The sequence below is a fragment of the Ciconia boyciana genome, chromosome 3 (assembly GCF_034638445.1).
Source record: "Ciconia boyciana chromosome 3, ASM3463844v1, whole genome shotgun sequence".
NCBI classification, from domain to species: Eukaryota; Metazoa; Chordata; class Aves; order Ciconiiformes; family Ciconiidae; genus Ciconia; species Ciconia boyciana.
The window spans coordinates 109,739,581-109,766,656 of record NC_132936.1 but is presented as its reverse complement, the minus strand read 5'-3'; the positions used below and the strand labels follow the sequence as shown (position 1 = coordinate 109,766,656).

The following is a 27,076-nucleotide window of genomic DNA, read 5'->3' as shown; positions in this document are numbered from 1 at the left end:
AGAGGACTGTTTGTCTGGGTTCAGTGCATTTAAGTCCTTCTTGGCATAGCATCACAAGGTGATCCATCTTTTCCCCATAGTAGGAAAAAAAGAAACAACCACTCTGCCATTTCACATTGGCTGGTAATAAGCATGTCGCCCATCCTTGCAGCAATTTTAAATGAAACCTGTAAGATTTTTCAATTACACCTGGATAATATCACCTTCCACTTACTCCTCATTTGAACCTACAGCACAGCTATAATCTGGCAGCAATTCCCTCTCATAGAGAAAACAATGATTGGACAATTAAGTGTGAAAGCTCCATGAATCAGTGGATGAGCCACATGAACACAGATTTTTTTTTTTTCCCCCCATTATAGTCCTACTGCCTTATGGTCCCTCTGATGTAAGCTCAGTTTCATGAGGAGAGTTTGCTCCTCAAACTTCCCTTTTACACACGCACAGACCATGGCTTAAAGGTCCCTGGCTCAGCAGAAGGGCACTGTAAAGAGAAAAAAAAATTGTTAGCAACAAATGAGGGTCCTGGCCTGGGTTCAGCATGCCCCATCATGCTCCCTTTGAAGCAGATGACTTTGTACCATTGAAGATCTGAGCTCATATCCCACTCTTTCAAAACACAGTGATGCCTGTCTCATGGCACTTCTGTTAGAGGCTGGGCCTGACTCTAGCTGAAGGCCTGATGGTCAACAGCTTGTGCAAATTCTCAAAACCATTTCTGAGTCTTTCTCCCCAGACAGTGATGCAGGTGTTAGGTGAGAAGGACTAAGATATCCAGGTTTTGCTGTTAACCACAGTGGGGTTTAAGCTGATGAAAGCCTGGAGGATGCCCACATGGACAGACAGCTGTGTTTTCTGAGTCACACAGGAATCAGCAGGACTCTGTACAGGGACCCACTCCTATGCAGCCCTGTCACAACACTGTAACAGAGGAGGAGCCCATGAAGAGACAGTAACAGGGTTAACTCCTGCACTCCTTCAGATCAAGCCCACAGCCTCTAAGGACACTCCTGTGGTCATAACATTCAGGAGAAGTGAGCATTTTCTAACTAACACTAACACTTTCCTCTCCCTCCCTCCCTGAGGGACACCACTAAATCACAGACTGGACCTGCAAGATATGTTAGTGGTGGTGATCCCCTAAGAGATGATAGTCAGGAGCATCAGGACAACAAGTCAGTGACTTTGTTCTACAGACAGCGCTTGGAGGATGGAGGGATGAACTGCAACTTCATTGATACTGTATGGCAGCCCTTCCTGCAATGCCAGTCTGTGGTTTTGTCTCTCATTTGGTGGCACATTAAGTGAAGGATAACACCCATGAAATAAAAACCATGCGCTTAAGCAGGGCCACAGCCTCCCCATCCTGCCCTAATCCCAGACCTGGGCCACTGTGACCAGCACACACACTCCACGTGGGGTAGGCTGGCTAGGGAGCAGACTATGAAACCAGCAGCTATTACCATTTTGGTGAAGATGTCCACACAAGCATTGCGGATCCTTTCTGGGGTGGCAGGACTGTCCAGCCTGAACGGTTCAGTCAGGCCAGAGTCCTTCCTTGCTGAGTAGATGGCATCTTTAATGGCATAAAACACTGAGGCAGACAGGAACAGAGGTGGCTCTCCCACAGCCTAGACAGAGCACAAGCAAGAGTGAGGCTGCAGCCCAAAACAATCCTGGCCCTGGAAAGACTAATGAGGCTAACAGAAAGGTGAGCAAGCCCTATGTGACAATCAGGAATTGTTTGCATTCCTTGTTCCTTCTTTGTAACTTCTCGGTCTCCCGGATGTGATCAGGAAGGAAAGACCAAGCCAAAACAGCCCCTTGCCTTCCAGATGTGAACCTCAGTCTACCAGATGTGATCAGTGAGGAAACACAAAGCTAAAACAGCCTCCAGTCTGCCAGGTGTGATCAGTGAGGAAAGACTGAGCTAAAACAACCCCCAGTCCATTTAAAGAAGAGACAGTAGGAAAACACAAGCTTTCTGACACAGCAAAGCTGTTATGAAGGAAAAAGGGACTAACCCATTCCCACAGCCTTTTGGATGGTGCTAAAATTGCAGCAAAGGGAATTCAGATAAGGCAGTGGTGAGCTGGTCTGGGCAGAGAGCATGATGCTCCATCACTGGAGGTCCTTGCAAACCAGCAGGAATGCCTCCCTCAGGGATTACACAAGTATTATCTAGTACTGAGGTCCCTGCCAGACCCTTTTTTCTTAATTCTGTCATTAGCACTAATCACCCAAAAAGTTCTCCTCATTGATGAAGATATTCCTGTGGATGGAGGAGAAATGGGAACCTGTAAGGACACAGGTCAGGCATATACAGATAAGGATGCTGGGTGGCCTCTCTAAATGCTCTGTTGAACCATAACTAAAGCAAATTCATTGATGCTGTACATCCAGCCCTGCTCTGTGCAGCCTTCACTAACTGCAGAGAACAGCACTGGCTGCAGTGGAAACCGCTGAAGGACACGTGGATTAATAATGGACCTTTACGGGTGACATGAGCACTGTGAAACAGTGAAGAAAGCAAAACATGAGAACTCAGACACAAGATCTTGGTATGTTGGATCTGGGGAAATGACACTCCTTGAAATGTTATCCACAGTGGTGGCTCTGCTGCAAGGGAATGGCAACCAGGGAGCTGACATGCACGGGGAGGCTGGCAGCCTCTGTTACAGCAGAACTGGCACAGCAAAGCTACTTCAGCTCTCTCTAATGCACAATCAGGGCGGCACTGTGCAGGTTATTTCAGTTCCTCCTAACTGTAAAGGACAGTATACATATTTCTGGTAAGGAATGGGAAAACCTGACCCCAGAATAAGGACAGCACAACAAGATTAACTATTTAGACACATGCATCATTACTTTAGCACACTCAGCTTCACAGAATTATAGAGCAGTAAGAGGCCTGCAGATCTCGCGGGTATACCTTGGATGAATAAACTGCCTTGCTGTTTGGACAGTCACGGAGAAGAGACACATAGAATTCTGTTGGGATGTCTCCGAACGCTGGGATTTTGTACATCCCAGGGCCTCGAGTGTACAAGTTCCCTTCAGGAGAATACCGCAGCTCCTCCATGGTGAAGAGCCCAAGGCCTTGGACAAATGCTCCTTCTATCTACAAACACATGCAAACAAGGTTACATTCATTTTGTTGTTGTTGTTGTTTTTCTTCCCTGCACAAGAACAAACAGCAATGATTTCCACTGGAGTTTTCAGCCCTCCCCTCCTGACTAATTTCCCACTTTTCATCTCTAAACCCTTGTCCCTTCTGCTGAGTACAGCTTGGCACCTTTGCACAATTCCGGTGTTCCCATATAGATGTGGCTGCATTTCCCTGGCAGGTGAAGCAATTTACAAATACACACAAACAGATATGCTGTAAACGCAGGACAGGAATTTTCTGATGAAGCAAGGCAAAAAAAAAAAAAAAGGTCAATGCCAAAATATTGATTCCTTCACAGACAAACACTGAATGAGTGGTACTTGCTGATAATTCAAAGGACAAGACGAGTAAAAGGACTGAAGACAACGTATCTGAAAACAAACTATTTTATGCTTTCTATTTCAGTATAAATGCTTTAAGTACTGCATATTCTCAGGTCACCAGCACAGACACCTGCAAACACACTCCTATATCCATTTAAGTACTAAAGACTTCTTTGCGTAATTTTTCTACTGTAAATTTTAGGAGGAAAAAAAATAAACAAACAAATAAAATAAATAAAAAAAAAGAAGGGGAGCAGCTATGAGAGGAGGATGCGCTTGAACAACCCTACATGAAGAAGCTCTGCTCTCTGTGCCCACAGAGAGATCTGACAGGGAGACCAGTCTAAAGATTTGGCAGAAACATTCATTAACCCAGCTCTGTGTACTTGTGTTCCTGCAGTCATACACCATCCTTTCTCTCCTGTGCCCCCAAATCCTCTGCAGCAATTCATGGAAGGACACAGGAAATTGACATCTCTCTGACAGGCTCTGTATAGTCCCTCTCATTACTCCCAGACCCAAACAGACAGGCTGCAAAGACAGAAAGGCTGGTTCTCCCCTTGGCCACTTCCAAAAAAAGTCTTTCAGAAAAAATGTCACTTTCAAAGAAGTTTCATCTTAACTATAGCAGAGCTCTGCAACTCATGCTCTCCTGTAAACCCCAAATCCTGCAGCAGTTTCACTGGAGTTACGCTATATCAACATCTAGAGTTAGCAAGGGAGCTAAGATGGCTAGATGAGCATGTGCAAATATCTAACGATTCATCTCTTGGTATATCAAACAACCCTGTGTTTATTACCTTTATTTGCTGAGAAGTATTGTGATTACTGCACAAAATATGGAAGTAAGCTTGTCCCTGCCCAAGGAATTTGCAAGCTAAGTGACTGGTCCAACTTCCTATCCCTACACAGCAGTAGCTGGAGGACAGAATCTACCACCCTAACTCTTTATTCACAGAAGAATTTTCACTGGATTAAATGGTACTTGATATTGACAGGAGTATAAAAATCAGGTGCGGGATTTAGTCTCACATGCCACATTGTAGAAACTAAGCCTGGGATGAGGTTATTCCATCATATTAGTATTATCTGGATTCATTCCTTAGGCAAGACAGATGCTGAAAAGCATCAGTGTGGTGGTAACTGGAGAATATCCTGTAGTCTTAATATCCAAGGCAAAAAAAACCTCAACAGGATATTTCCCTACATAATTCTGTGCCTACTGCATAGTTAAGTGTAGGTCAAACTGGTTTTCATAGCTAGCCTAAAATGCCTCACTGGATACCCAAGTTTAAAAAGCTCTGTTTGCAAAGGCACAACCTGGAGAGGGATAATGGCTCATCTAGAAAAGCTTGAGAGTAGCATGATCACTTCAACATGGTGGAAATAGCAACACTATTTCACTTACCTGTCCTATATCTATGGCTGGGTTCAGACTGGTACCAACATCCATAACAATGTCTGTGCGAATGTTCTAAAAGGCAGAAATAAAGAATAAATCAGCACAGAGCATTGAAACTGGTACACCATGGTCTTGTATGAGGAGGAGTAATGTATAAAACCACTACCCACACTTGGACAGTGTTCAACAATCTATCTCAGCTCAGCTCTTCATACTGACTTTTAATCTAACTTCATCCCTAAAGTAAATCAAAGGAACTCACTGCAGTTTTCCCCAGAGATCCAATGGACCCAATTTATCTTAATTCCAAGCTGCTAGCATCAGTGCTCTGTACCCGAGCATAACCAACTAGGTCAGATTCTGATGAAATTTTTTTTCTTTCTTTCTAAAAGTCTTCAGTGCTATTTTTAATGATTAACTCAATTCCAGTATGTTTCTGTTCTTTTGTGCTAACACAGTGCTGCTATCTCTTACTTAAGCAAATCCAATAACTTTTGCAACCATTCATTAAGCCTCCTAATATCCCCTCAGGGTAGATAATTATCGTTTTATTAGACTTTATGGATTGTTGCACTGTGGAACAGAAGAGTTAAGAAATTTACTGAAGGTCACACCAGACCAATGACAGAGCTAGGAACAGGCTGACACCCAGTATTTGCTGTAACTCCCTGTGAATGTTTCCTTCACCTAAACACAGAGGGCTATTTCACTGCTGACCCCCTCACCTTGTGGTCACCTGTCAGGCAATCTATCTCAACCTCGGAGCAAGCAACGCCATAACTGAAGTAGCAGAATGGTTTCCCTTCATTCTTTTCAAAGTCGTAGCCAAGGTCAGGAATTCTTGATACAAAGAAAAACAAAACCACATTTCATTCCATGAACAGTCAAAATGAATACAAACACGTTGCAACTTATCAAAATCCTTATTCACTTTTGTTTTATCCCTTCCGTCAAGCCCATGCAGAAATGAAAAGTGTAAACAACTATAAATAGAAATCTGCTACAGCTGCTCTGTATTCCAAAACCTGACTGAAACTATCAAACTATTTTAGCCATCTTTATTTTCCCATGAATCTCAGGGCTTGTGATGACTACTATGAACTCATTCCCACTGATGCAGTAGCAAATCTTTTGCTTTTAGAGTGCAGTTGAACATTTCTTGGAGGTCACTAAATTTCAGAACACAATCAAGTTTAACCAGAAACTGGATTAAGCTAAGAACTGATTTTAAGCACAGTTCGTGGCAAACTTTGTATCTGGCTACTTATACTTTATCTGAAAACCGGTTTATTAAAATACTGACAGTCAATTAGTTACGAGAAAAACACATTTCAGAGATGCAAGAGAAAGGAGCTCATATTGTATTTTAGTCCTAAATAGGCTCTTCTCAACACTGTGTTTATTTTTTATGTCAACCCCTCTGCCTCAAAGATGATGGATGTCTGTTTTCCTCCAGCAGTAAAGCTGACTAAGAAAAGTGCCTCATTTCAGAACTGCACAGGAACCAGAAAGAGTTTAAAGTGGGAGAATGAAATTGAAAACACTGGTATCTCCTCATGCCACAACAGACAGGATACCGCTCCAGCCAGTTGCCCTAAGTAGCTTTGTCCTCAAGGACAGCCCCTGCTCCCTTTTTCCCCTGCATGACGGTTCTAGTGCAACACTAAGTCACGAGGTTGACACAGAGCAGAGCCCCAGGCAAAGCTCTGATTTCATTTATGCCTCCTCAGAACCTAGGTCAGCTAGAGGGAAGTTAGATCTACTTCAGATTTACATGAGATCTGAATTTGGCCCCAAGAGCTGTGCTCCATCAGGAACCGATTCTCCCCAGCCAGGAGAGTGTTAACCTCAGCTTAACATTTCTAGGTAGGAAAGGGAATGCAGCCCTAAGTTAGAGCAGTGACAGGGGGATAGGGGCTGTAAATCCTCCCAGAATTTCCCTGGATGCAGTCCATGCAATCAAGTAAAAGCTGTGCCTCTGTAGTGTGAATATTCACTCACCTATAAAATCCTGTGGCCGACAGGCTAACACAGTTCTCATAGGCGGCTTTAATCTGGCAAAGTGAACAAGAGTTTGAAAACAGTGATTGTCCAACCAGTCCCTGCAAAATAGCTACACCAAACACATTTCCAGGAGCGCACGAATAGAAGGTGTCCAGTGACACGCAGCTGTCACGCTACCCAGCACCAGCAGTGCCAAGGGTAACATCATGATGCAGCTGCTTCCCCAAACAGCCCCGTCAGCCACTACCAGGGCAGAACTTGCCCATTGGCAGAGGGACTGTTTGTTCGGCTCTTAGCTACAGGTTAGACTTTCAACCTCAGAGACAAAGGTTAAACTGACAGTCATCTTGACTTCATTGAGGCCAGAGGAAATCCTATCCTGACTTCCAAATTACAAAGTCAAAGCTCTTCCCACAAAGAGAAGAGTTTGGATCTGAAAATGGCCCGAGAGCTTTACAGCACACCAATCTCTTATTATTGAGGGTACAGAGATATTGCAGCCAAGGTGCACTACAGGAGGTGGATGGCAGCTCAACAAAGAGTCATCTTTGTCACAGAATCCTTTAACTACAAATCAGGTTTCTTCCTGACCAAGACTGTAGCCTGACTAGAAAGATATATGTAACCACTCAAGACTTTTATTTGGTCAAGTTTGTCACAGGCAGGCCCCAGGATCTGGAGAAATCTCAGTATTAAAAGTCATCACTGATGTTTTGGGGATGACCTCTTGCAAGTTTTGGTTACTTGTCTTGCCAGGTTTCTGTTTCACTGTCTTTGCTCAAATCTTTGCTAGCAGATGCAGAAGGCCTGGAGGATATACCTGCATACAGGGTTTGCCAATTAAAACAATCTCTGACAATGCCCGCTTGTCTCACAACAGATACAAACAGCTTACCCAGTCTTCCCAGGATCCTTTGGGATTAGACTGCTTGATCGGCTCAAGTCTTTTTAAGATAGTCTGACACGCATTCTAGAAACAAAGAGAGAGAGAAGCAATATTTTAAGATTTGAAAAGTCAGCTTATAGTATTAAGACCCCTATAAGAGTTTCAGAGAACCTTCCGTTTAAATCAATATTGCCTTTAGGACTTTGGCATATCGTAAAAAGGAACAAAGTTCACTAACAGATGTCTTGCTATAGAGGAAGAAATGTTGACTTAAAAGGATTTTAAAGCAGATTGGCTGTGCTGATAGCAGAAAGGAATCACAAATACAGCACAGAACTTTCCGGACCATGACACAAAATATCAGAAGTCCACCCATTTATACAGTAACTTTATCTGTACCAAGTCATAGCAGGACATCTTAGCATATCTAGCAAGATGATCCTATAACACTGAAAAAAAGAATATTCTTGCCAAAATTCAACCTACCCAGACAAGCTGTGCAGAGAACAAAAACAGCCTGATGATTTTACTTTACAGGTTAAACTTCCCTTTTTCTTTAAACCTGAGAATGACCAGTACTAAATTCCTCTTTTCAATGGAAAAGTCACATACCAATGCATGTATTTGCAGGGTAACTCCACCATGTCAGAGACAGTCATGACCACACCATTGCTACAGAAGGATGTTTGCTCTGAGTGTATCAACACTTAGAGATCTTTGCTTCTGGAGCACAGCCCACAAACCATCTGCTATTAATATTTGCAGCACACTATATTTGTTTTAGATAAGGCTGCATTAATTACTAAAAAGCTAGTTATTTAAATGGACGCTTTGTTCTGTTCATTTTGAGTAATCACAAACACTCCATTTTAGAACTACAAAAGGACTGAAGGAGAGTTTTGAACAACTTGAAAAAAATATGGTCATTCATCATCTAACACCGCCAGTAGTTACAGCATGTAAAGAAGTTATGAGGTTATGTTCCTTAGCCTGGAATTGCCTTTTGATGGTTATGTTTTCCTTAAGCAATAGCCAAATACACATCAACTTTTCATGTTCTGGAGTCCTAGCTTATAACCCACTAGTTTAAATAACTCAGTTTCCATACATGGACGGCCATTCCATTGATGTCCGCACTGACAGATGCAGCTGTTGGGGAGGTATTTGGGACAGTGTTTGTGCTGGTCTCACTGATGTAAATTTTGGAGGTGGGGATTCCCAGTGACCTGCTAGCAACCTGCAGAGCAAAGGTAAACAATTGGTAAGCAGCTCTTCTTATACATGAGCATTATCATTCATTGCTTATACTGCTAGGATCCACGCTGCAATCTCTACCCTCTCCTATGCTAATTTTCATTTTTCTTGAAGACTCAGTTGATTCAGTGACTGAGAGCTAGCCAGAACATTAAGTTTGCCCTTCACAGACTGAATGTGTGCAAGCACATACACGTACACTTTTGTCACAGTGACAGACATGTGAGACTAAATTCTTCTCTCAACAATTATACGAATCAGAGGATAAAGAGCCCTATTAGATTTCCCTTTCATTTCCCCACCAGAGGAATGTTGCTCCCTTAGGCCTTTCTAACTACAAAGGCGTCAGCATATGCAGATAAATATGATTGCAATACAACTGTTTTTGTATAAAATATATGTAAATTGTAGTTTTATGGGATGAAATAAAATTGCCAAAGAACCTAGATTGTAAGCATAACCTGCATTATCTACATAATAAGAGTTAAGATGATGAAGAATCTAATTCTCATACTCAATTGTGATAATACTCTGGAAGTCTAGCACTGCTGCTGAAACAATTGAGAGGAATTAGTGATGACTTGTTACCGTATGCATGCACATAGAGGAAGTGTCAAGCTGTCTGAGGCAATACTATAGAGTGAGTGTAATTTTCCTGAAAAGATGTCTCATTCGGTCAAGTCCAAACTCATTATTACCTGGATCATTTTGGTGTGAAGTCCTTGACCCATCTCAGTCCCCCCATGTGTAAGTAACACAGAGCCATCTGTATACACATGGACCAGAGCTCCAGCCTATAAAAGGGAACATTAATCCAAGAGTCATCATAAATGAACTAGTGAAGTCTTAGCAGATTTCAGTTACAAACTACAGAGAAAATTAATTCAGAACTAGGCCAATGTTGTTCTTCGGTGTAATTAAAGCCACTAGTTTACACTTGAGGTGAGTTTGGTTTAGTCTCACCAACTCACTAGAAGTTCCAATGACATAACAAACCTCAGTCACTATTTTCAGCTCAGAAAGCAGGTGAAGTAACCCAAACCTGCCGCTGTGAAACAGAGGTGCACTCTTCACCTGAACTTGCTAACACCACTGACAGTCCATCAAGTCAGGTCAAACACAGGAACAGTGTTTTGACTATTGAGGAAGAGGGAATAGGCAGGGAAATTACCATAACACAATACCACAGAAACATAGCTGCATTGCGGTGCCTTTTGGATAGTATAAACTGGTAACTGGTGTGTTGCTCATTTTGGTTTGAAAAATGTGTGCTCTTTCTTAACTAATTTACTACTTCTCTGAAAAGTTCCAGTTTGGTACAAATGGAGGAGGGCCTGGGGAAGGCAGCATAAATCTAGCTTCTCTACTGAAAAGACGAATGATACTTACGAACCTGGTTCAGAAATGGGACAGTGAAACTGATGCCAAATTTGGTAGGAATGATGCACATCCCTCTCTTCTTCCAGCGATTCTGCCTACAAGGACAGAACATTATGCGTATACTCATGAGGCTTTCATTGCAACTCAATGCTATGCTTCCCTCCGACAGCTTGGGTATAAAGCAGAAATGAAATACCTGAATGCAACACAGGCTGAGTTAATCAGTAATTTTTATGAAAGATTGGCTTTGTTTATGGGTCCCAACAAGAAGAAATCCAAATGGAAGATGCTCCCCTAGGCATTACAGGAGCAATTGTCTGGACTATTAACTATTCAGTTGTATATACAAGCCAACTGAAAAAGACTGTAAGGCAGTGGAAAGCCTAAACAAATTGTCTTGATAGCCATTTGAAGAGCCTAGCTGGACTTAACAGACCCCCTCTTCTTTGCTACATTTCCCTTACAAAATCATGTCATGCTAGGTCTGCTCCTGCCTTATTTAAGCTACCAGCTCACTGATACAGGTTTCTTCCCACAGTGAGAATGAAGGAATTTCAAAAAGAGAAATTTTTAGAAGTCACTCTGCAACTATAAGGTCTGACTTCACATCACTCAAGTTGCTAAGAGAACTTCTGAAGTTAGTAGGGAACAGGTGCACCCAGTAACAAGACAGCTCCAGAACACCTACTTGTTGAATTCTTCAATTAGTTTCTTCCTGGCATGATAGCTAGAGCTTGACAAACATTCATCCCAGCATCTTCGTAGAGTAAATCCCTCCAGCTTTTGGTTAAAATGAGTCAGGTCTCCTTCATTATAAAGATTGAGCTTCCGCACCTTCCCAAGGAGACATATAAAGGACATGCCAAGTTTAATGCTTCAGACTAGGTCTTTTTAATGGATGACATCAAAAGCATGTTGGTTCCTAGTTTTAGTCCTCTGCTCACTCTACAGAACAATAGAATTAACAGACATATATCTGTTTATGGGAAAATGGGGACTAAGACATTAAGGCTGGGAATTTTCAAGAGAGACTGGGACTTAAGCACATTGTTAGTAAGATTAAGGTACCTAGTGCGTTTGGACTTTTTTTTTAATATCTATCCTTAAAGCAGGTGTTACACAATCGAGGCTACTGAGGGAATTTAATGAAGCAGAAGATAATCCGTGCTATAATGTGGCTGTCATACAGGAAGTTTGAGATCCCACTAAGAGCTTAGCGAAAATGAAGCAAAAGTTATTATGCTTAATAATTTTCTGTGGTTGTGTCCAGTTCTCAGAGATTGTTCAAAGGCAGCATCACCCTGAAATGTGTCAGTGGATCTGTACCTCCTCAGGTGGCAGGCCGCACTTCCGAGCAAGGTCGCTCATCCAGCACTCAGCAATCATCATTCCTTGAGGCCCTCCAAAGCCACGGAAGGCTGTGTTGGAAGGCAAGTTGGTCTTGCAAACAAAGCCTACGCTGCTGACATTGGGGATGTTGTAGGAGTTATCCAAATGTAACAGGGCTCTGTCGATAACCTGGTGAAGAGAAGGAATGGGGGTGGACACATTTTACATGAATTACATGTCAGACTTCTCACTAGCTGCCAAAGCCAGGCTGGAAAGCTCTGAAGCTAATTTACAACCACCAGCACTTTCCCTTGCACCCTGCAGTTCTGCAGTCAACACAGCTGGATGAGCACTGAGGTGCAGCCAGTACTCCCTCCCATTTCCAACGGAGTGTCTAGCGGTATCCTCCTGAAGGATAGGACAATAAGCACACATCTCTGTTGACACTTATGACCCTGGGACAGATTGAGCTTCAAAGTCCTTTGTTGGCCCTGGGCTCAGGCTGAGCCAAACTGCTACTAAATGCCATCACCCACCTAGAAGAACCAGAATCTTCTTGTAATTATACTGAGCAATCTGTTACTGGAAAAAAAGCCTTGCTGATATCAAGTGACTCAGCAGCTGGGCTATGGCAGTAAGGGCAACTATATGAAATAAAGATTTTCAATAGCTACATCTAAACTGCAAGATTTGAGCTCTTTGTCCACCAATTGTCCAAACTGGGAAAGGGCCAGAGCTTCTTTGTGGCTTGTGTTCCCAGATTTCCCTTCCAGCAGCAGAGAGGAGATTATGCACATCCCAACCTTATTGCAACATGGAGCACTTTCCAGTCCCCTGATTCAGACAGTCAAAAAGACAATTCACATAGATGTACTCTCAATCAGGCCCTTAGTTTATGCAAAGACACTTGCCTGCCATTCTGCTCTGCACAGCACCAACCACATTGTTAGCATCGAATGTGGCTCTGGTAGAGCGCTCTCGCAGTTCTCTCCTACTGAAGGTGGATTCATTTTTGCAGAAAGTTATCAAAGACTCAGTGGACTAGAGAAAGGGAGCTAGAATAAACATGACTGACACTAGGCTATTGGGTTGGTCACTCACATGACAGAAAAGGAAAGTTTTTTACTCATCAGCACAAAAATTCTTGGAGGCAAACTCAGAACTCAGGCCCATTCTTGTCCTTAGTGCTTGTGCATGCAATATTAGCTTTAGCTAGTCCTTAACAAGCTTGTTGATTTAGGCACTCTGCCCTGATCAGCCTATTGGACTTGCATGGTTTTTATTCCAATAAACTAGCTTTCCCTAAAGCTGGGGAAATATCAATCATCTTGCATTGTGCAAGAAGTTTCCCATCACAGCCCTCTGTAATGCAAAGCAAACTTTCTTGACCCTTTTGCCTAATCAAAGTTATTACAGCATCAATAAGAATTATGTGGCACATGCCAAGGCAGGTCAGTTGGCTCAGAGAGCAGTTGCAAAAGCTCCAAAAACCCATCAAGGTTTGTTTTCAGTCATGTCAGAGAGCAGAATGTGCAAGCAATGCTGTAGACAACAGCTCTCAAGTCAGAGCAAAAGGTTGCACAGGGAAACATCTTCCACCTAGTTAGCCATCAGAAAATTTTACTTACACCATAAGAGAGGTCTACAGAGTTGCCCCCATTGCTGTAGTATGACACCTCCAGACTCTTGACTTTCCCATTCTTCATGAAACCAACCTGTCAAGAGAGTTTCCTCAGTAATCAGTTTTCTACAAAATGTTGTTTCGTGCTTCCCTCCAAAAACTGAATGGACCTCATACAAGAAAAAGGTTGACTGTCCTCTGCTGCAGCATAGGACAAGCACAGGCAGCAACTGAGGAAGCTTCCCACTAAAGGGTCCATGTATGCATCTTAATCTTGCTCCAGATAACTCTAAAATAAGTGCTGGCCACTTGCCACAGCCACACCTTCCTTAACAGGTTTTGGCTTTGAAAAGCAGAAGCAGTTGGATAGGTATTGAAGAGGAAAGGAAGTTAACAAACAGCAGTACAATACTGTAAACAAATGGGGGAGCATCTAAGAGCAATATGATTGTCAACAGGGGCAAAGTCTTGGTTGCAAGGAAGAGGGAAGTATTTATGCTGGGGTCACAAGAAGGGAACCATCCGAGCCAAAAGAACTTCTGCAGGAGTTTAACAGGAAAAATGCTATAACCCAGCTGACCTGATCCATTTGCATCAGTGGAGATCAGCAACGAAACAACCAGAGCAGCAATTTTTTCACAGTATCTTACTGTTCTCTGATGTTTCAGGTGACAACACTGAGACAACATGCACTCATTTCATATGTATGCATACCTTGTACCTCCCCAGGAAGGGATGTCTCCCACCACTTATCAGCATGTCCTCATCTCGATCCAGCATGCATCTTACTGGGCAGCCAGTTCTGTTAAAGGATACATTTATCAGGCAAAGCCTGAAATGCACAATACAGTTCCTACAGAGCAAGACTCTCTTCTTTTTGGTGAGCATTGTCTTTCCAGAGTGGCAATAGGGAGTTAGGGGTAAACTGCTTGGTTTATATATCTTCCTCTTAAGAAAATGGCAAGATTGAGTAAAAAAAAAAAAATTAAGATCTTAGAAGTTGGGACCTGTTTGTGAAAACTCTTGTGGAGACTCATATTAAAAAGAAGGATAGTTTCTTACAGAGACAGATGCTAATAACTGAGCAGTCACTGTTTTCCAGACTATTTCTCAAGGCACTCTCCTGGCTTTGCAAGAGAGAATGCCATATGAATTATCTAATAATGCTAAGTAAAGTACTAACTAGCCTTCAACTTGACCTTGTTTTTTATTTGCTTATTTGTTATCCAAGGAAGAAAACAAGGAGGAGAGGAGGAGTTGCTCTTCATTTTCTAAGAATTCTGCCTTCCCAGTGCCTCTCTTGAGGTTGTAAAAATATCTAGGGAATGCCATAGAAGTTCTTTCATAACCTCTGGGATATAAAACAGTGGTTTGGCTGGCAAAGATAAGGAAAGAAAAAAATGGACATGTATTACTGATTAATTAGAGAAAGCAGGTGGTTTGCTCAGAACAGGAAAAATAAAGCTGATTTAAGTACAGGAGCTTCATTTTGGCTGTTCTCTTCCAAAGGTATTTTATCAAATTGCTGCTGTATTGCAAGATCCATCTAGCATTGCCAGCAAGGTGCATCCTCACCTACAAGGGCAGTATTGGGAAGGGCAGTGTCACACACAGCACACAAATGTCATCTCAGGGGCCATGTTCACTCACAACCACAGAAACCTGCACAGTTAAAGATGAGCCCATATCAAAACTCCAGAAACCAGAAGCACATTTCCAATCTACGCTTCACAAATGGTTACAGTCTAGGTTTATTTCCTGGGCTTTTAGGGGTTTGAAAAGTGTGGGTTTCTGTTCAGTGGTCTGCCACCCTTCCTAGGGAAAAATCAAGAGAGAGAGTTTGCAGAAGAGCAGAGAAACAGTGGTGCAACGCTGTTGTAGTAGAGTTTTGAGCAAGGAAGAAACTCTCATACCTCTATTATACAAAACAACAAGCACGGCTGGTGCTGGACTTTGAAAGGGTTTGGGGTGAAGTGGAGGGGAGAAGCAGATAATTTGAGATACAAGAGTTTTCAGAGCACCAAAGGAAGGGCAGAGTAATGGGGTTTTTCCCCCCTTCCTATTAAAAGCTGACATTCCCACATAAGCTTAGCCCCTCTGAGCAGGTTCAATTCCTCCTACCAGCTAAGAGCCCATTAGACACCTCCTTAGGGAAATCCCAGGCTTGCTGTAAGCTGTACAGTTACAAGACATGAAGAGGCTTGAAAGTGCTCCAATGTAAATGGTGTTCCAGAAAGAGGCAGGCTGGGACAGTCTGAAAGGAAAAAGCCCTGTTCCCCACACCCAAACTTACTTGAAGGCTGCGACAGCCACAGCAGTTGTCAAAATAGTATTCCTAGTCTCTTTTCCTCCAAATCCTCCTCCCATTCTTTTCACTCGAACAACAACCCGATTTGAAGGGACTCCCAACGCATTAGCAGCAAACTCCTAAAGAAAAACAGAACAGCAGAACACATGCAGAGCTGAGCTGGTGTTAAGAACTAGATACCAACACATTGCCTTTCTGCAACCATTGCAACAGTGCAAATACTCTGTTACATTGCAGGTCCTATTGGTCCTGCAATTGGATTTGATGCAATTGGAACCAATGAGCCCAGTATTTCATCTCTGAGGTGGGAAGACACTCAGTGCTTCAGCAAACAGCACCAGATTCAGGAAGAGACTGATGTGAGATGAGGTTACCAAGACATAGGTCTCGTTTAGCACAGGGTTTGACGTCCATACCACTCTGTCCATTCTCCTCACTCTTATGAGACCTTTGGACAGTCTTGGCGAGTCATTAAACAGGCCAAAGACACCCCATAGTGCCAGTAGCCTATCTCACAAGATGGCAGAGTTGGTATATATAGTCAGTGTTTACACCACCTCTCTTTCTGACATGTCATTCAACAGCCATGCCTACTGATCACCTGGTACCCTCTCCAGAAAGGGTTAAGCATGTAATCCCTGGTGACAAAGATGTGCTGCCAACAGAAACATCTCTGTCACCTGGAAGCTGATTCAGGACACCAGTAGGATGGATATGGACTTTAGATCCCATACCCAACTCAGCCTATGTGTTTTTTTTACTCAAGATAGGACCAACTGTAAAACCACCGTTTATCTAGTCTGAACCTGAGAAACAAATGCCTTTTAGGTTGCAGGTCAATGAGACAGTACCTGTGTCTTCATTAGGTTTTGGGTTGACACAAAGAGTTCCATCTCACCATCTTCCCCCTTTGGCACAGCCACAGTACAGTGAGTTTCCAGATAGAAATGCTCCTGCCCACCAAGGTACATCTCTCCTAGAAAATTGAATGAAATGCCACAAAGATAGGGTGTCCCTGTTGTTATAAGGTGTCTCCCATCATGTGCTGCCTGCAAGCTACTGCCCTTTTGACATGTCTTAAATGATAACCCTTTGCACTGCCCAGCACTGGATACCCTAGCTCTAAAAGTGACATTTCTGGTTCAACATTTTAAAAAAAAAAAAAAAAAAACCAACAAAAAACCAGACACACACCCCTTCCACTTTCTAGAAATCCTCAGTCCAAAACACAAGTGGCTGGCATTTCAAAAATAAGCCTGCACACCATGCCATTGATCCAGCATCCCTTAAGATGCAGTGTTTCATACCTTTCAGACTTGATAACACCACTGAGATGAAGGATAAAAATAAATCAAGTATAGTCTAGCTGAGCATACCAAATTCAAGGTTACAGACTTTGAAACAGGGGAACAAAAACAGAAACACAGAATGCCTTAAGAAGATCTAACTGGGAATCAACCCTCTGTCACTGCATGCGGCTCCTTCCCAGGACATCTTACCTGGCCGTGCTGAGGGTACAATTTCCAGTCATGCTACACACTATTATGTCAGAATCAACCTCCTTTCTCAGTCATGGCCCTGGTCTATTCAGCTGCCATGAAAATTAATATTCAGAGCAGTTCTCAAAATCCTGTTCCTCTCTTCCTTTTATTCAATTCAGCAACAACAAAATAGCTGCCTTCATTAGGTACACCAGTGAGAAACGCACATTTGCATGAGACAACGCCTACTCTGGTACAGAGCAGGAGCCTTTCTCTTGTCTCCCTGAGGGGGCTGGCCTGGCATTCACAGAGTATTGCATCCTTTTAAATAACCTGTTCTTCTAGCTCAGAAGAATTTCTGCCTTGCCTGGCACAGTGTTTTCATTTTGTATAGTATAGTACACTATAAGAAACAGTTAACAACAGCTTAGGACACCTTTGAAGCGCCAGCACCAAGCGCTGACTGCAGAGGAAAGTCTCAGCAATGCATACCAAAATATAACAAATTACAGACCTGGAAATTGGTGTTTCAGTTAAATAACTCCTCCCTTCCCCCATGGGGAGGTAAGGGGGGCATGCTTCTCTGTGATATTTGAGAATAATCCCTTCACACCAGGCTTTGTGTCTGTAACTGATTTAACTTTCCTCTCAGATCTGTAAGAGGGATACAACACCCTCTTATCGATAAATACATAATTCTCCAAAGGTCTGATGTTTGAGACTCCTCCTCTCAGGAGCTATTGATCAGTGATACACACACCAAGCAATGACATGGGTCTGAGAGTCCAGTTCACAGCTCCGGCTCCCCTCCTAACTCATAGAGGTTTTAAAGAGTTGTTGGTAATTGCTGTGTTTACCCATGTCTCTATAACCTGCTTGGCAGACTCCAACTGAATGAAACCAAGAAGCAAACCAAAAAAACCCCATCCTCAAAGACAGACCAACGATCCATGTTGAGAAAGTGTTACAGGGCAGTGCCATGTTCTTTATGATACCTATAGCCACCACTGTTGGTGGATCAGGTTTTCAGACACATGTATGTCCCATTTTCATAAGATACAGTCATATACCAGGTTAAAGGAAATTGACTGTCTATAAGATTCAGACCAGACTACGTCTGGACAGGGAAAAGCTCCTATATGGATATGTTTCAGGAAAGAAACACTTTGTAGAATATTTGCTTAAGAAAAATGTGTCCTTACATTAGAAGAGAGTGTTTACAGGGGCACAGCAAATCTGTTTGAAACTGAAATTAAATCTTTCACAAGCTATTTGTATATAAACAGTTAGTTGAAACTTAATATGAAATTAATTTAGCCCCACAAGCCTTACTTTCATGAGTTCAGTATCATATGCATAAAAAGGAGGCTGACAGCTTGACTTCTTTTGTCACAAACTATCCTATTTTAAAAGAAGTATTAATGCTTATTCTCACCTTCCAAAATGTGATCAGATTCTTCAAACCCTTTCTTCACATCTCCCTTATTAATCCTCTTTATAGACTTAAGAAAGGATTGTTTCTCAATAGCTTCCTAGGAAACATAATGACACAATGAAATTTTAGTGGAAGCAGAGTGAAAACAAAGCTTCCTCTGACTGAAGAAGAAATATCCAAGATAAAAAGGACAAGAACTTATCAGACACTAACTATCGTAATAGCCAAGGGACTTGACTTAAAGCAGTACAAAATAATTTTTGGCAACACAGCAATTTCACAGTAAACACCATAATTGGACAATCTTAGATTGCTCCTTGTACCCATTTTACATTACGGACCCAGAACATCAAGGTCTGTAGCCACCAGAGCTATGACTTACAACTTATGCTAACTATAGTCTGTGGCCCAGAAGGGGGGAAAAAGGAAAAGAAAACGGAAAAAAAAGAAAAAGATTAAAAGAAGAGAGACAGAAGGAGAAGCTAAATCTCAGATGGGATGAGAACTTCGGCAGAAATAGTTCACTTCTCAGCTAACATAGAATAATCTTTCTTGGGGAAGTTTTACAAACACATTTCACTTTGCCAAAACTGAAGCTTTCCATAATGAAAAAAACCCACAGAATGATCAAACGACAACAACAAAAAATCAGCACATTTTTGGCTCCACTCTCATCTTCCCTGGTTGAATAAACAACTAGAAGCCTCAGAAAAGGAAAAGTTCTCACACATTGTTTGTGAAGCCACAAATCATAGAAACAAACCAAAACCTCTGTCCAGAGATGACAGTACCAATGTCTGTACTAGACAATACACAGACTCTTTGTATTTGCATGAATACAATTCACATTACAAAATACATAGTATGAAATACTGACCCTTAAAAAAATTAATTAGAATCCCATGGTTCTAATTTCTCCCCAGTAAGAATGGCTTCATACATTTTTTTCTCATTTCTAGATGTGAATGGTCTATTAGATATTATCATTTGCTTTTACTGTCACATAAGGAAATCTTGTCAACAAGCCTTCTAGTTAAAAAAAAAAAGCATGAAATGATCACAAATTGTTGAGATTAATTTCTTCAGCTTTGAGAAAAGCTACTTAAGGGCTGTGTCCATACAGTCAGTGGAAATGTTCACAGTGGAGAGTGAACTCCTGAAAATTAATTTCATCAGCTTAGAAACTAGACAAGTGGTCTGCAGAAATCTCAGAGAAGCAGTGCAGTGACAGAGCTAGAAAAGACGTTTTCACACCTTATTATTGAGTGTTATAAATCAGAGAATGAAGAATGAATGAACACCAATGAAACCAGCAGGGTCATAACAGAGAATATTGAAAGCAAGCACCTGTGGATAAAAATGTAACTGACAGTAACCTTGTTAAACAAATTTGTGCCAAGCACAATATATCTACCAGCATTTGGTTTATTTGTTTTGGCTTTAAATAACACAGAACAAGTTAATGTATTCCCAATCAGTACCACATCAAAGGTGTGTCCTCTTTAAATATACAAATTATTCCTTCTATCCATATCCTGCTGCACCCACAAAGACTAACAAAATATGTGACTAAATAACCGCATGTGTGAGAATAGAAGTTAATTAGACATCAGGGGGTCCCAAGCTAACTGCAGAAGCAGATGTGAGCCATCTTACCTGAATTGTGACAATAGGTTTGAGCTCTTCATACTTAATCTTCACAGCTTTAGCCGCTCTTCTGGAATGTTCTTGTGTGTCTGCAAGAACTGCACCGATGATATGACCAACACAAGTGACCTACAGGCAAGATTAGGACCCACCATCATTTGGTGTGTATATATGCAGTAACTGAGAGGCTCATGATAATTCTCTTCATCTATTCCTTTTGTGCAGTTTTTAATTTGTCTGTTCAGACCAGTCTATTTAAAACCAGTCAAGGGAAGACAATCACAAACAACTTTGGACAGTAACTGAGCGAGTGAGCCTGTCCATCCCAGTGGCCTGCAGCTTAGAGGAAAGCAGTGCAGATAACACAGAGGAGAGGGGCACGGGGCAAAAGGGACTCAGGCCTTATTGAATTTGGCACCAAGATTTCTATTGACTCCAGTGCAGTTAGGATTTATCTCTGTATAAGGGAGAAGAATCCACTGGACAATATGAGAAATCTTATCTCCTGAGCAGTGTGATTGAAAAAGGCTATTTTTAACAACATACCACATCCTCAGCAAAGACTGTCTCATCATTAGCGATGCCAGTGATGTTACTGCCAGGAACATCCTTGGCGGAGACAAAACACACAAACCCAGGAACACTCTGGGCTTCAGATGCATCTACAGAACTAAAGAAAGAAAGGAGGAGAGGCAGCGTTATTATTTCTTATTTTCTTTTTGTCAGCGCTATACGTTTTCAGGCCTGATTCCCTGAAGTCTGGCTATGCAAAAGAGAAGGAGTTTGTCACATGAATATCATGCAAGACCAAGGCAGAAAGGGCAACATATTAGACTAAAATCATTTGGGATCTATACAATAATCTGAATCCTGTGAGTCTGATCATCAGTCTGCTTCTTTGGACTATACTGTATCACACATCTTTTCCCCAAAACATATCTGAACTTGATCCAATCACCACGTGTACTGAAGATCCTTTGACACCTTTCACCAAAGACAGATTGGTGTTAGTGATGGTATGCCTCCACTGTCATCTTAGCTGCCATGATTCTGTGAAGGCAAGATTCTCCCCTGCCTATTGATAAACATGAAATTTTACTGCAGACACATACCATCTACCGTGGGTTCACCTCTAGAGAAAAATGTGGCTGTGAGTCAGGGAGATGATATTGAGTATCAATCACAAGGAAGCTCCAGGGTATTTAAAAGGATGCAAAAGAAATGACGCTCCAAAAGACAAAAAACTTCATGAAAGGCTTTCTTTGGTAATCAGCAAAAGAGGTATCTAACCAAAATGCTTGTCTGTTTGAGTCATACACAGATTTAAAACTAAGTGACAAGCAGGACAAAGTAACTAGAAAAGTGCAATATAAATTAATTTTTATATGGAGCACTTCATAAAAATGTATTAAAACTACTTTCAAGCTCCTTTTGCAATATTTTGTACATTGGCTATGTAATTGGCTTGCTTTACAAAGGAACTGTTGCGAATAGAAAAGCTGTGGCTTTGTTTCTGCTGAATGATTTATTGTCTTCTGTAAATTGCTGCAATTTTTTCAGCATGCTTGTTTAGATTCCTGAAACTCCGATACAAACTGTGCCTGAAAGTAGCTGTTTATGCATCCCAGTGAGCTACAGACTTTTTTAAAGAGACATTGAATGTATGAATGAACTTTCCCACATGAACTCTTTGACAGCAGGACCTGAAAACAAGGCTGTTTTTCTTTGGAAAGTTCACTTTCCCGTGCTTCTGCAGTAATGCCTCAGAAACAATCCCCTGACAGTTTTCCCTTCGTTAGAAACACAGAGGCAGATGATTTCTAATTTACACTTGGTGGTCAAAATCTGACTCGAGTGAAGTGGAAGTTTTCAGAGCCAATATTTTGACTGACAAAATCATAGGCTGAGATACTTCTGTCACCTGATGAAATATTCTACTACTCCCTCTACAGAACAATACAGGCTCACAGCTTGACACGTGAGTGCAGAACACAAATGCAAGAGAATGTGTACAGCAGCTGCTAGAAAATACTGCGTATTGTGGTCACAGGCATAGATCTGATGCTTTCTCTATTGCCCCATCTGCACTGGTAGTAGTAACAATGCTTATGCGTTTGCAGCACTCAATGACCACCTAACATTTAGGTTGCAACACCTAACATTTAACTATGATGACAGAGCAATTTTTTTCATAACCTGGGAGTTGACTACTACATCTGTGCATCCATGACCACCATGCTGCCCGTCCCATGTTAGACCGCTGTGGGAAACCTCTGGAAAGGAAGCCTAAATCGGCAGGAAGTATTGCCTAAGGAACAAACAGCACATCGCAAGGCTACTGAGGATGAGACGAGGTAACGTAACACAGAGTGTCCCACATCAAAGCAGCTGAGGGCAGATGAGAGCCTGCAGAGCCACCACAATGTAAGCACAATTAGGGATTGTGGGGGGCAGTCAGTCCTGCAATATAACAGCATTAAAACTCCTATGAGAATGTAGATGGCATTACCTGCCAGGATAGGCGTTTTAGAGTTGGTTAGTCACTATCGTTATAAATTATGCATCAGTCATGCCCTGCATGAACAAGGTGTTTTCAGAGACAGCTGCACTTCCAAATACTGACCTATCCACTTTGCTACAGCTAAGCACAAACAGGTCTACATCTAATAGCTGAAGCTAACTCACATAGGACTGTTATGCAGAGGGCTTGATCATAGCCAGTGCAAGCAAGCACCACGCAAGGCAAAAACCAGAAGATAGTACACACAGAGCTGACTCACCAGCCGGAGTGCTGTGGCAGAACTGCATGTTACAACCTAAATTTTTAGGCAGATAGGAAAGAGTGTGTTCAAGCTGCATGCTCTGGTTAGTGATTAAAATGACATCTCCTCAGACATTGTGGTGCTCTCCTACCCTGCTCCTTTTAATCCTGCATGCTTGAGTATAAGAGATGGAACATGCAAGAAGGTTGTCTAGGGCTGAGGGCTCTGTGCTTCAGCAAAGCTCCAAGTTGGATGTTAATTCCTCCTATTCCCACTGATGCAGACTTGCAAGGCAGCTGTAACACATACAGCTCGCCTTCATGTAACAATGTGCAATGAACTGGAGTTCCCACTAATGCAAAAACCTTTCCCCTCACCCACAATTTGACAGGTCAATGTTTTCTAAGCCACCAGGCACTGGATGCTTCCAACATCTGAAACTCAGAAGCAACACTTACAGGATCTTAGCATGGGCTTTGGTGCTGGTCACCAGCGTTAGATACAGCTCATTCTCATAGTGAGGGATGTCATCGCAGTAAACAGCTTCTCCACATGCTTGTTTGGCTGCTGAAACGTGCATCAAAGGCCGGCCCACCATATCTTCAACTGCCTGCCCCCTGGGCACTTCCTGGAGTAAAACACATGACTGACTACTACTGCTCATATTGCAGGGGGCAGAAGCATTGATGGGAGTCCAAAAGGCACCATGAGACATTCTAGTGAGATGGGGAATGGGATGGGGACTCAGTCCTGTAGGAAAGGAAGGTAAACAAGATGGAGTGGCTACACAGAGGGGGCTGTAGAGAATGAAGCGAAAGGGATTTGGTTTTTGAAACTGCTATGGAAGAGAAAGGTTTGATGTGACAGCTTGCATAAAAGGTTCAAGTTCTGAAGCTAGCTTCTACTCTCAGAGCTGAAGAGAACAGGTCATTAACGGAGAAATAAGGAAGAAGTTATATCCTGAATCTGAAGCCTGAGAGATGCAAAGAAAGGCAGGCTGTAGGGAAAGCAGAAGGGCAATTTCAGTTTGGATATGGAGCTGGCTGCAGGAGGAAAGTGCAGCACTTTTTATGAAGCTGTACACGTCAGGACCAGTCTTGGGCAATGAGAGGAAAGAATGTTGTATCCTAAAGCAAGGAAGGGACTTGGACCCAAATACAAGCATCAGGAATCACATTATATAAGTTCACTTGTTGTCCATACTCAGGGAGATGACAAGATAAGAAGCACAGTTTGAGCTACAGAAAAGCCCGGGTCTACACCATGCAGGTACTGCTACTTACTTGGAAGAGCTGGGCATTTGCAATGGGATCTTTGTGAAACAGCTCTGTAGCACTGATGTAGTTTGAGGGGACGGGCTCACACAGATTGTTCTGCCAGAGACATATTAAAGAACAGTCATCTTCCTTGCCAGTCCCTTTCTCACATTCCCCAGCAGCCCAGGATATTCTCCATTCTCCATCCTCCAGTGAAGATAATTAATCTTTTACTGGGTGAAAGGCAAACAGGGCTCAGGCTCTGCGCAAAGATTAGGCACAGACCCATGAGAGCAGTTGTAATGCAACGAAGGGGAGAAGTCCAGGAATACTCCTGTGAACCCACAGATCAGCATCCTTCCACAGCAAGGTGGGGATGCCACCAGGAAGCAAGTGGGAAGACACACTAGCACTAGTCACTGTCATGCAGGTAAGGAGTAGAGTAGCTCTGGCTGCTATTGCAACATGGAGTTTGTTATCAGGTATGACTCTGCTTGAATCTGAACCCGCCCCATGCCTTCCCCACCAAGACAGCACATACAGGTCCCTCCTTCCCCAAACCTGCCTCCCCTTCTGACTCACAGTGCCATTGTGGTTCTTGCTCAGTTTCTGAAGGACCGTCAGGTAGAACTTGAAGAAGAAGCTGAGCGTGAGCGTGCGTCGGAAATCCACCATCCCACCAGGTGCAGAAGGAGACAGATCCATCTCACCCGCCAGTAAGCGGCAGGCATCGTGCAGCAGCTTCTCATTCCAGTCTCTGCAAGGGAACAAAGGTGACACAGAGCCCTTGCTCAGCCCTAAATATCACCAGGGCAGACTAACTCTTCTCACATGGCAGCCACACAAGCTCTCAAGCCACAGGCACCTGTTCCATCTCTGTTTATAGTATATGTGTCAGCTTTGCTCTCATCTTGGGCTCATGCCATCTTTTCTGAAGTTGTGGGAAAGCTATTAAATGATAAGAGCACAGACTTCTCAGTCCAGTTTGAAAGAAAATCAGTTTTGTAGGTCATGCCCACATCTAGCTTCTGCCCACTTCAACAGATGAGTGAATTTAGCAAGGAAATGGCTCTCTGAATGAGAGACTGACATGGATCTTTGAGGGTAAGGAGTACTGGAAGAAGCAAAGCATCACACAAAACACAGACTGCTGCAGCAGTGCAGCTACACTTCTTCCTCTTTCTCCTTCTGTGTACTATCAGAGAGGATTTAGGGTATTTGAACTGCTCCCGTAAAAATCAGCACCATTCCATTAGACAGCCTTTCTATCACAGAAAAATTCCTACCTGCCAGTGAGCTCCTGGCAAGTTTTTAGCGCCAGGACAGTTGTAGGAGCCATTCCTCCATAGCTTAGTTTTATCTCCTCTACTTGGCTCGTGCCATCTTGGAACAGGACTCTCATCCCACAGGTCACAATAGCAATGTCATCCTCCCGACGGGAAGCCTGCTTGAAAGCTGAGAAGTATTCACCCTAGAAGACAGGAAAATATTTCTTTATTCTCCACCTTGGCATGCTTTGGAGTATAAATATGGACAAGCTGTTAACCTATCTCTACATGGATGAGCTATTCCAGGGAACTATCTGGTTGATTCATCTTGCAGGGCCATGCAGCACATGTTTGTTCAGGCAGCGCTGTATATTTTCACATGATTCAAAGATTAATTCTGATCCGTGGTTATTAACCAACCTAGGACTGTGTGGGAAATGAGCTTTGACAGGGATCTGCTCGTACCTGTCACATTTTTTGCTTATCTTGAGAGGAAGAACCAGGACAGATTTTTGTACATAAACAAGCTTACAGTTCCTCAGCAACTTTTTCTTTCTCCCAGGCTGCTAAGCTGGAAGCCTAATCAGTAAAACCCATATCCTAAACCCCTTCCCTTCAGAAGTCTTTGAATTCTGCAAGAACTGAAATCAATAACCACAAATGTCTCACAGTTCTAGAACAGACCAGAATAATTAATATAAGACAATTTCAATCTGTTACTGCAAATACAATTCTCAGTAACTATCCTGAATCCTCTGCTGGTCTCCACAGAGTGAGGAAATTCTTTTAAATGCACCAGCAACTACAAGTCACAAAACTCAGCAGCAATCCTGTGAAGAGTTGCAGTAAATATGAGATTGACACTCTACCAGTATACACCGAGTGATGGTGTCATCGTGGAGTCACAGTACAGCCAGTTTTTCCCCTTGCCTGTCATGTAGATTATGACAAATTGCTGTTCAGGCATCCTGCAGACTAAGAAAGGAATCAGATCCGATGTCTTTGCACGGCCCTTCTGGAGAGTTTTCTGCCAGGTTTCTTCTCTAATAGCTTAGCCAAGTGACTCTGCACAGAACAGCAGTCTGTTCCATTAATTATTTCTAATCAGAAGTGGACAGCAATTCTTTCATTATTGTAAAGAACAATTCCTCTGTTGTTGGCAATGAGAACAGTTTCACAAGAGGCCCCTTTTGTGCATTGAGAACTTGTTCCTGGAGATATAACTGAAGGGTGTGTTTCATTTCCTGAATTCAAGTAATTAGTGGGCAGCCAGCAGATAATAGCAGAGGAGCATCAATAGCATCCTCCCAATGAGGACATTCTGCCACTCTGCTTGTTAAACCAATTAGCTTTCAAAGAGGAGAAAAAGCAGCCTCTTCTCTTACTGCACACTTCAGAGAAGATTTCCAATAACACAATTGCAAAAAGAGGGCAATATTTGCCTTCACTCCTTGCAAGATGCATTAGTTTTCTTGGTACACGGTCCCGTGGGAGAAAAAGTACTCACTATTTTTCCTCACTAGGAGTGTAGGGAAGGTAACCATCACATCA

The 27,076-nt window shown here is 42.5% G+C and overlaps 1 protein-coding gene across 1 annotated transcript in view; it reads right to left on the bottom strand.

Annotated features, from left to right (window-relative positions):
* Positions 1 to 433: 433 nt before the first annotated feature.
* The window catches only part of XDH (xanthine dehydrogenase), a 51,226-nt gene continuing 24,583 nt past the window's right edge, over positions 434 to 27,076 (bottom strand). The window contains exons 15-37 of the mRNA XM_072858435.1: positions 25,544 to 25,728; positions 24,840 to 25,014; positions 24,285 to 24,374; positions 23,460 to 23,629; positions 20,786 to 20,909; positions 20,249 to 20,368; positions 18,593 to 18,689; positions 16,528 to 16,652; positions 15,662 to 15,795; positions 14,083 to 14,170; positions 13,376 to 13,462; positions 11,745 to 11,936; positions 11,107 to 11,252; positions 10,432 to 10,513; positions 9,737 to 9,832; positions 8,893 to 9,021; positions 7,794 to 7,868; positions 6,896 to 6,948; positions 5,620 to 5,734; positions 4,901 to 4,966; positions 2,933 to 3,121; positions 1,464 to 1,631; positions 434 to 484 (exon numbers count right to left, since the gene is read on the bottom strand). Coding sequence (XP_072714536.1) covers positions 434 to 484; positions 1,464 to 1,631; positions 2,933 to 3,121; positions 4,901 to 4,966; positions 5,620 to 5,734; positions 6,896 to 6,948; positions 7,794 to 7,868; positions 8,893 to 9,021; positions 9,737 to 9,832; positions 10,432 to 10,513; positions 11,107 to 11,252; positions 11,745 to 11,936; positions 13,376 to 13,462; positions 14,083 to 14,170; positions 15,662 to 15,795; positions 16,528 to 16,652; positions 18,593 to 18,689; positions 20,249 to 20,368; positions 20,786 to 20,909; positions 23,460 to 23,629; positions 24,285 to 24,374; positions 24,840 to 25,014; positions 25,544 to 25,728 — 2,757 coding nt within the window. The remainder of the gene's footprint in view (positions 485 to 1,463; positions 1,632 to 2,932; positions 3,122 to 4,900; positions 4,967 to 5,619; positions 5,735 to 6,895; positions 6,949 to 7,793; positions 7,869 to 8,892; positions 9,022 to 9,736; positions 9,833 to 10,431; positions 10,514 to 11,106; positions 11,253 to 11,744; positions 11,937 to 13,375; positions 13,463 to 14,082; positions 14,171 to 15,661; positions 15,796 to 16,527; positions 16,653 to 18,592; positions 18,690 to 20,248; positions 20,369 to 20,785; positions 20,910 to 23,459; positions 23,630 to 24,284; positions 24,375 to 24,839; positions 25,015 to 25,543; positions 25,729 to 27,076) is intronic.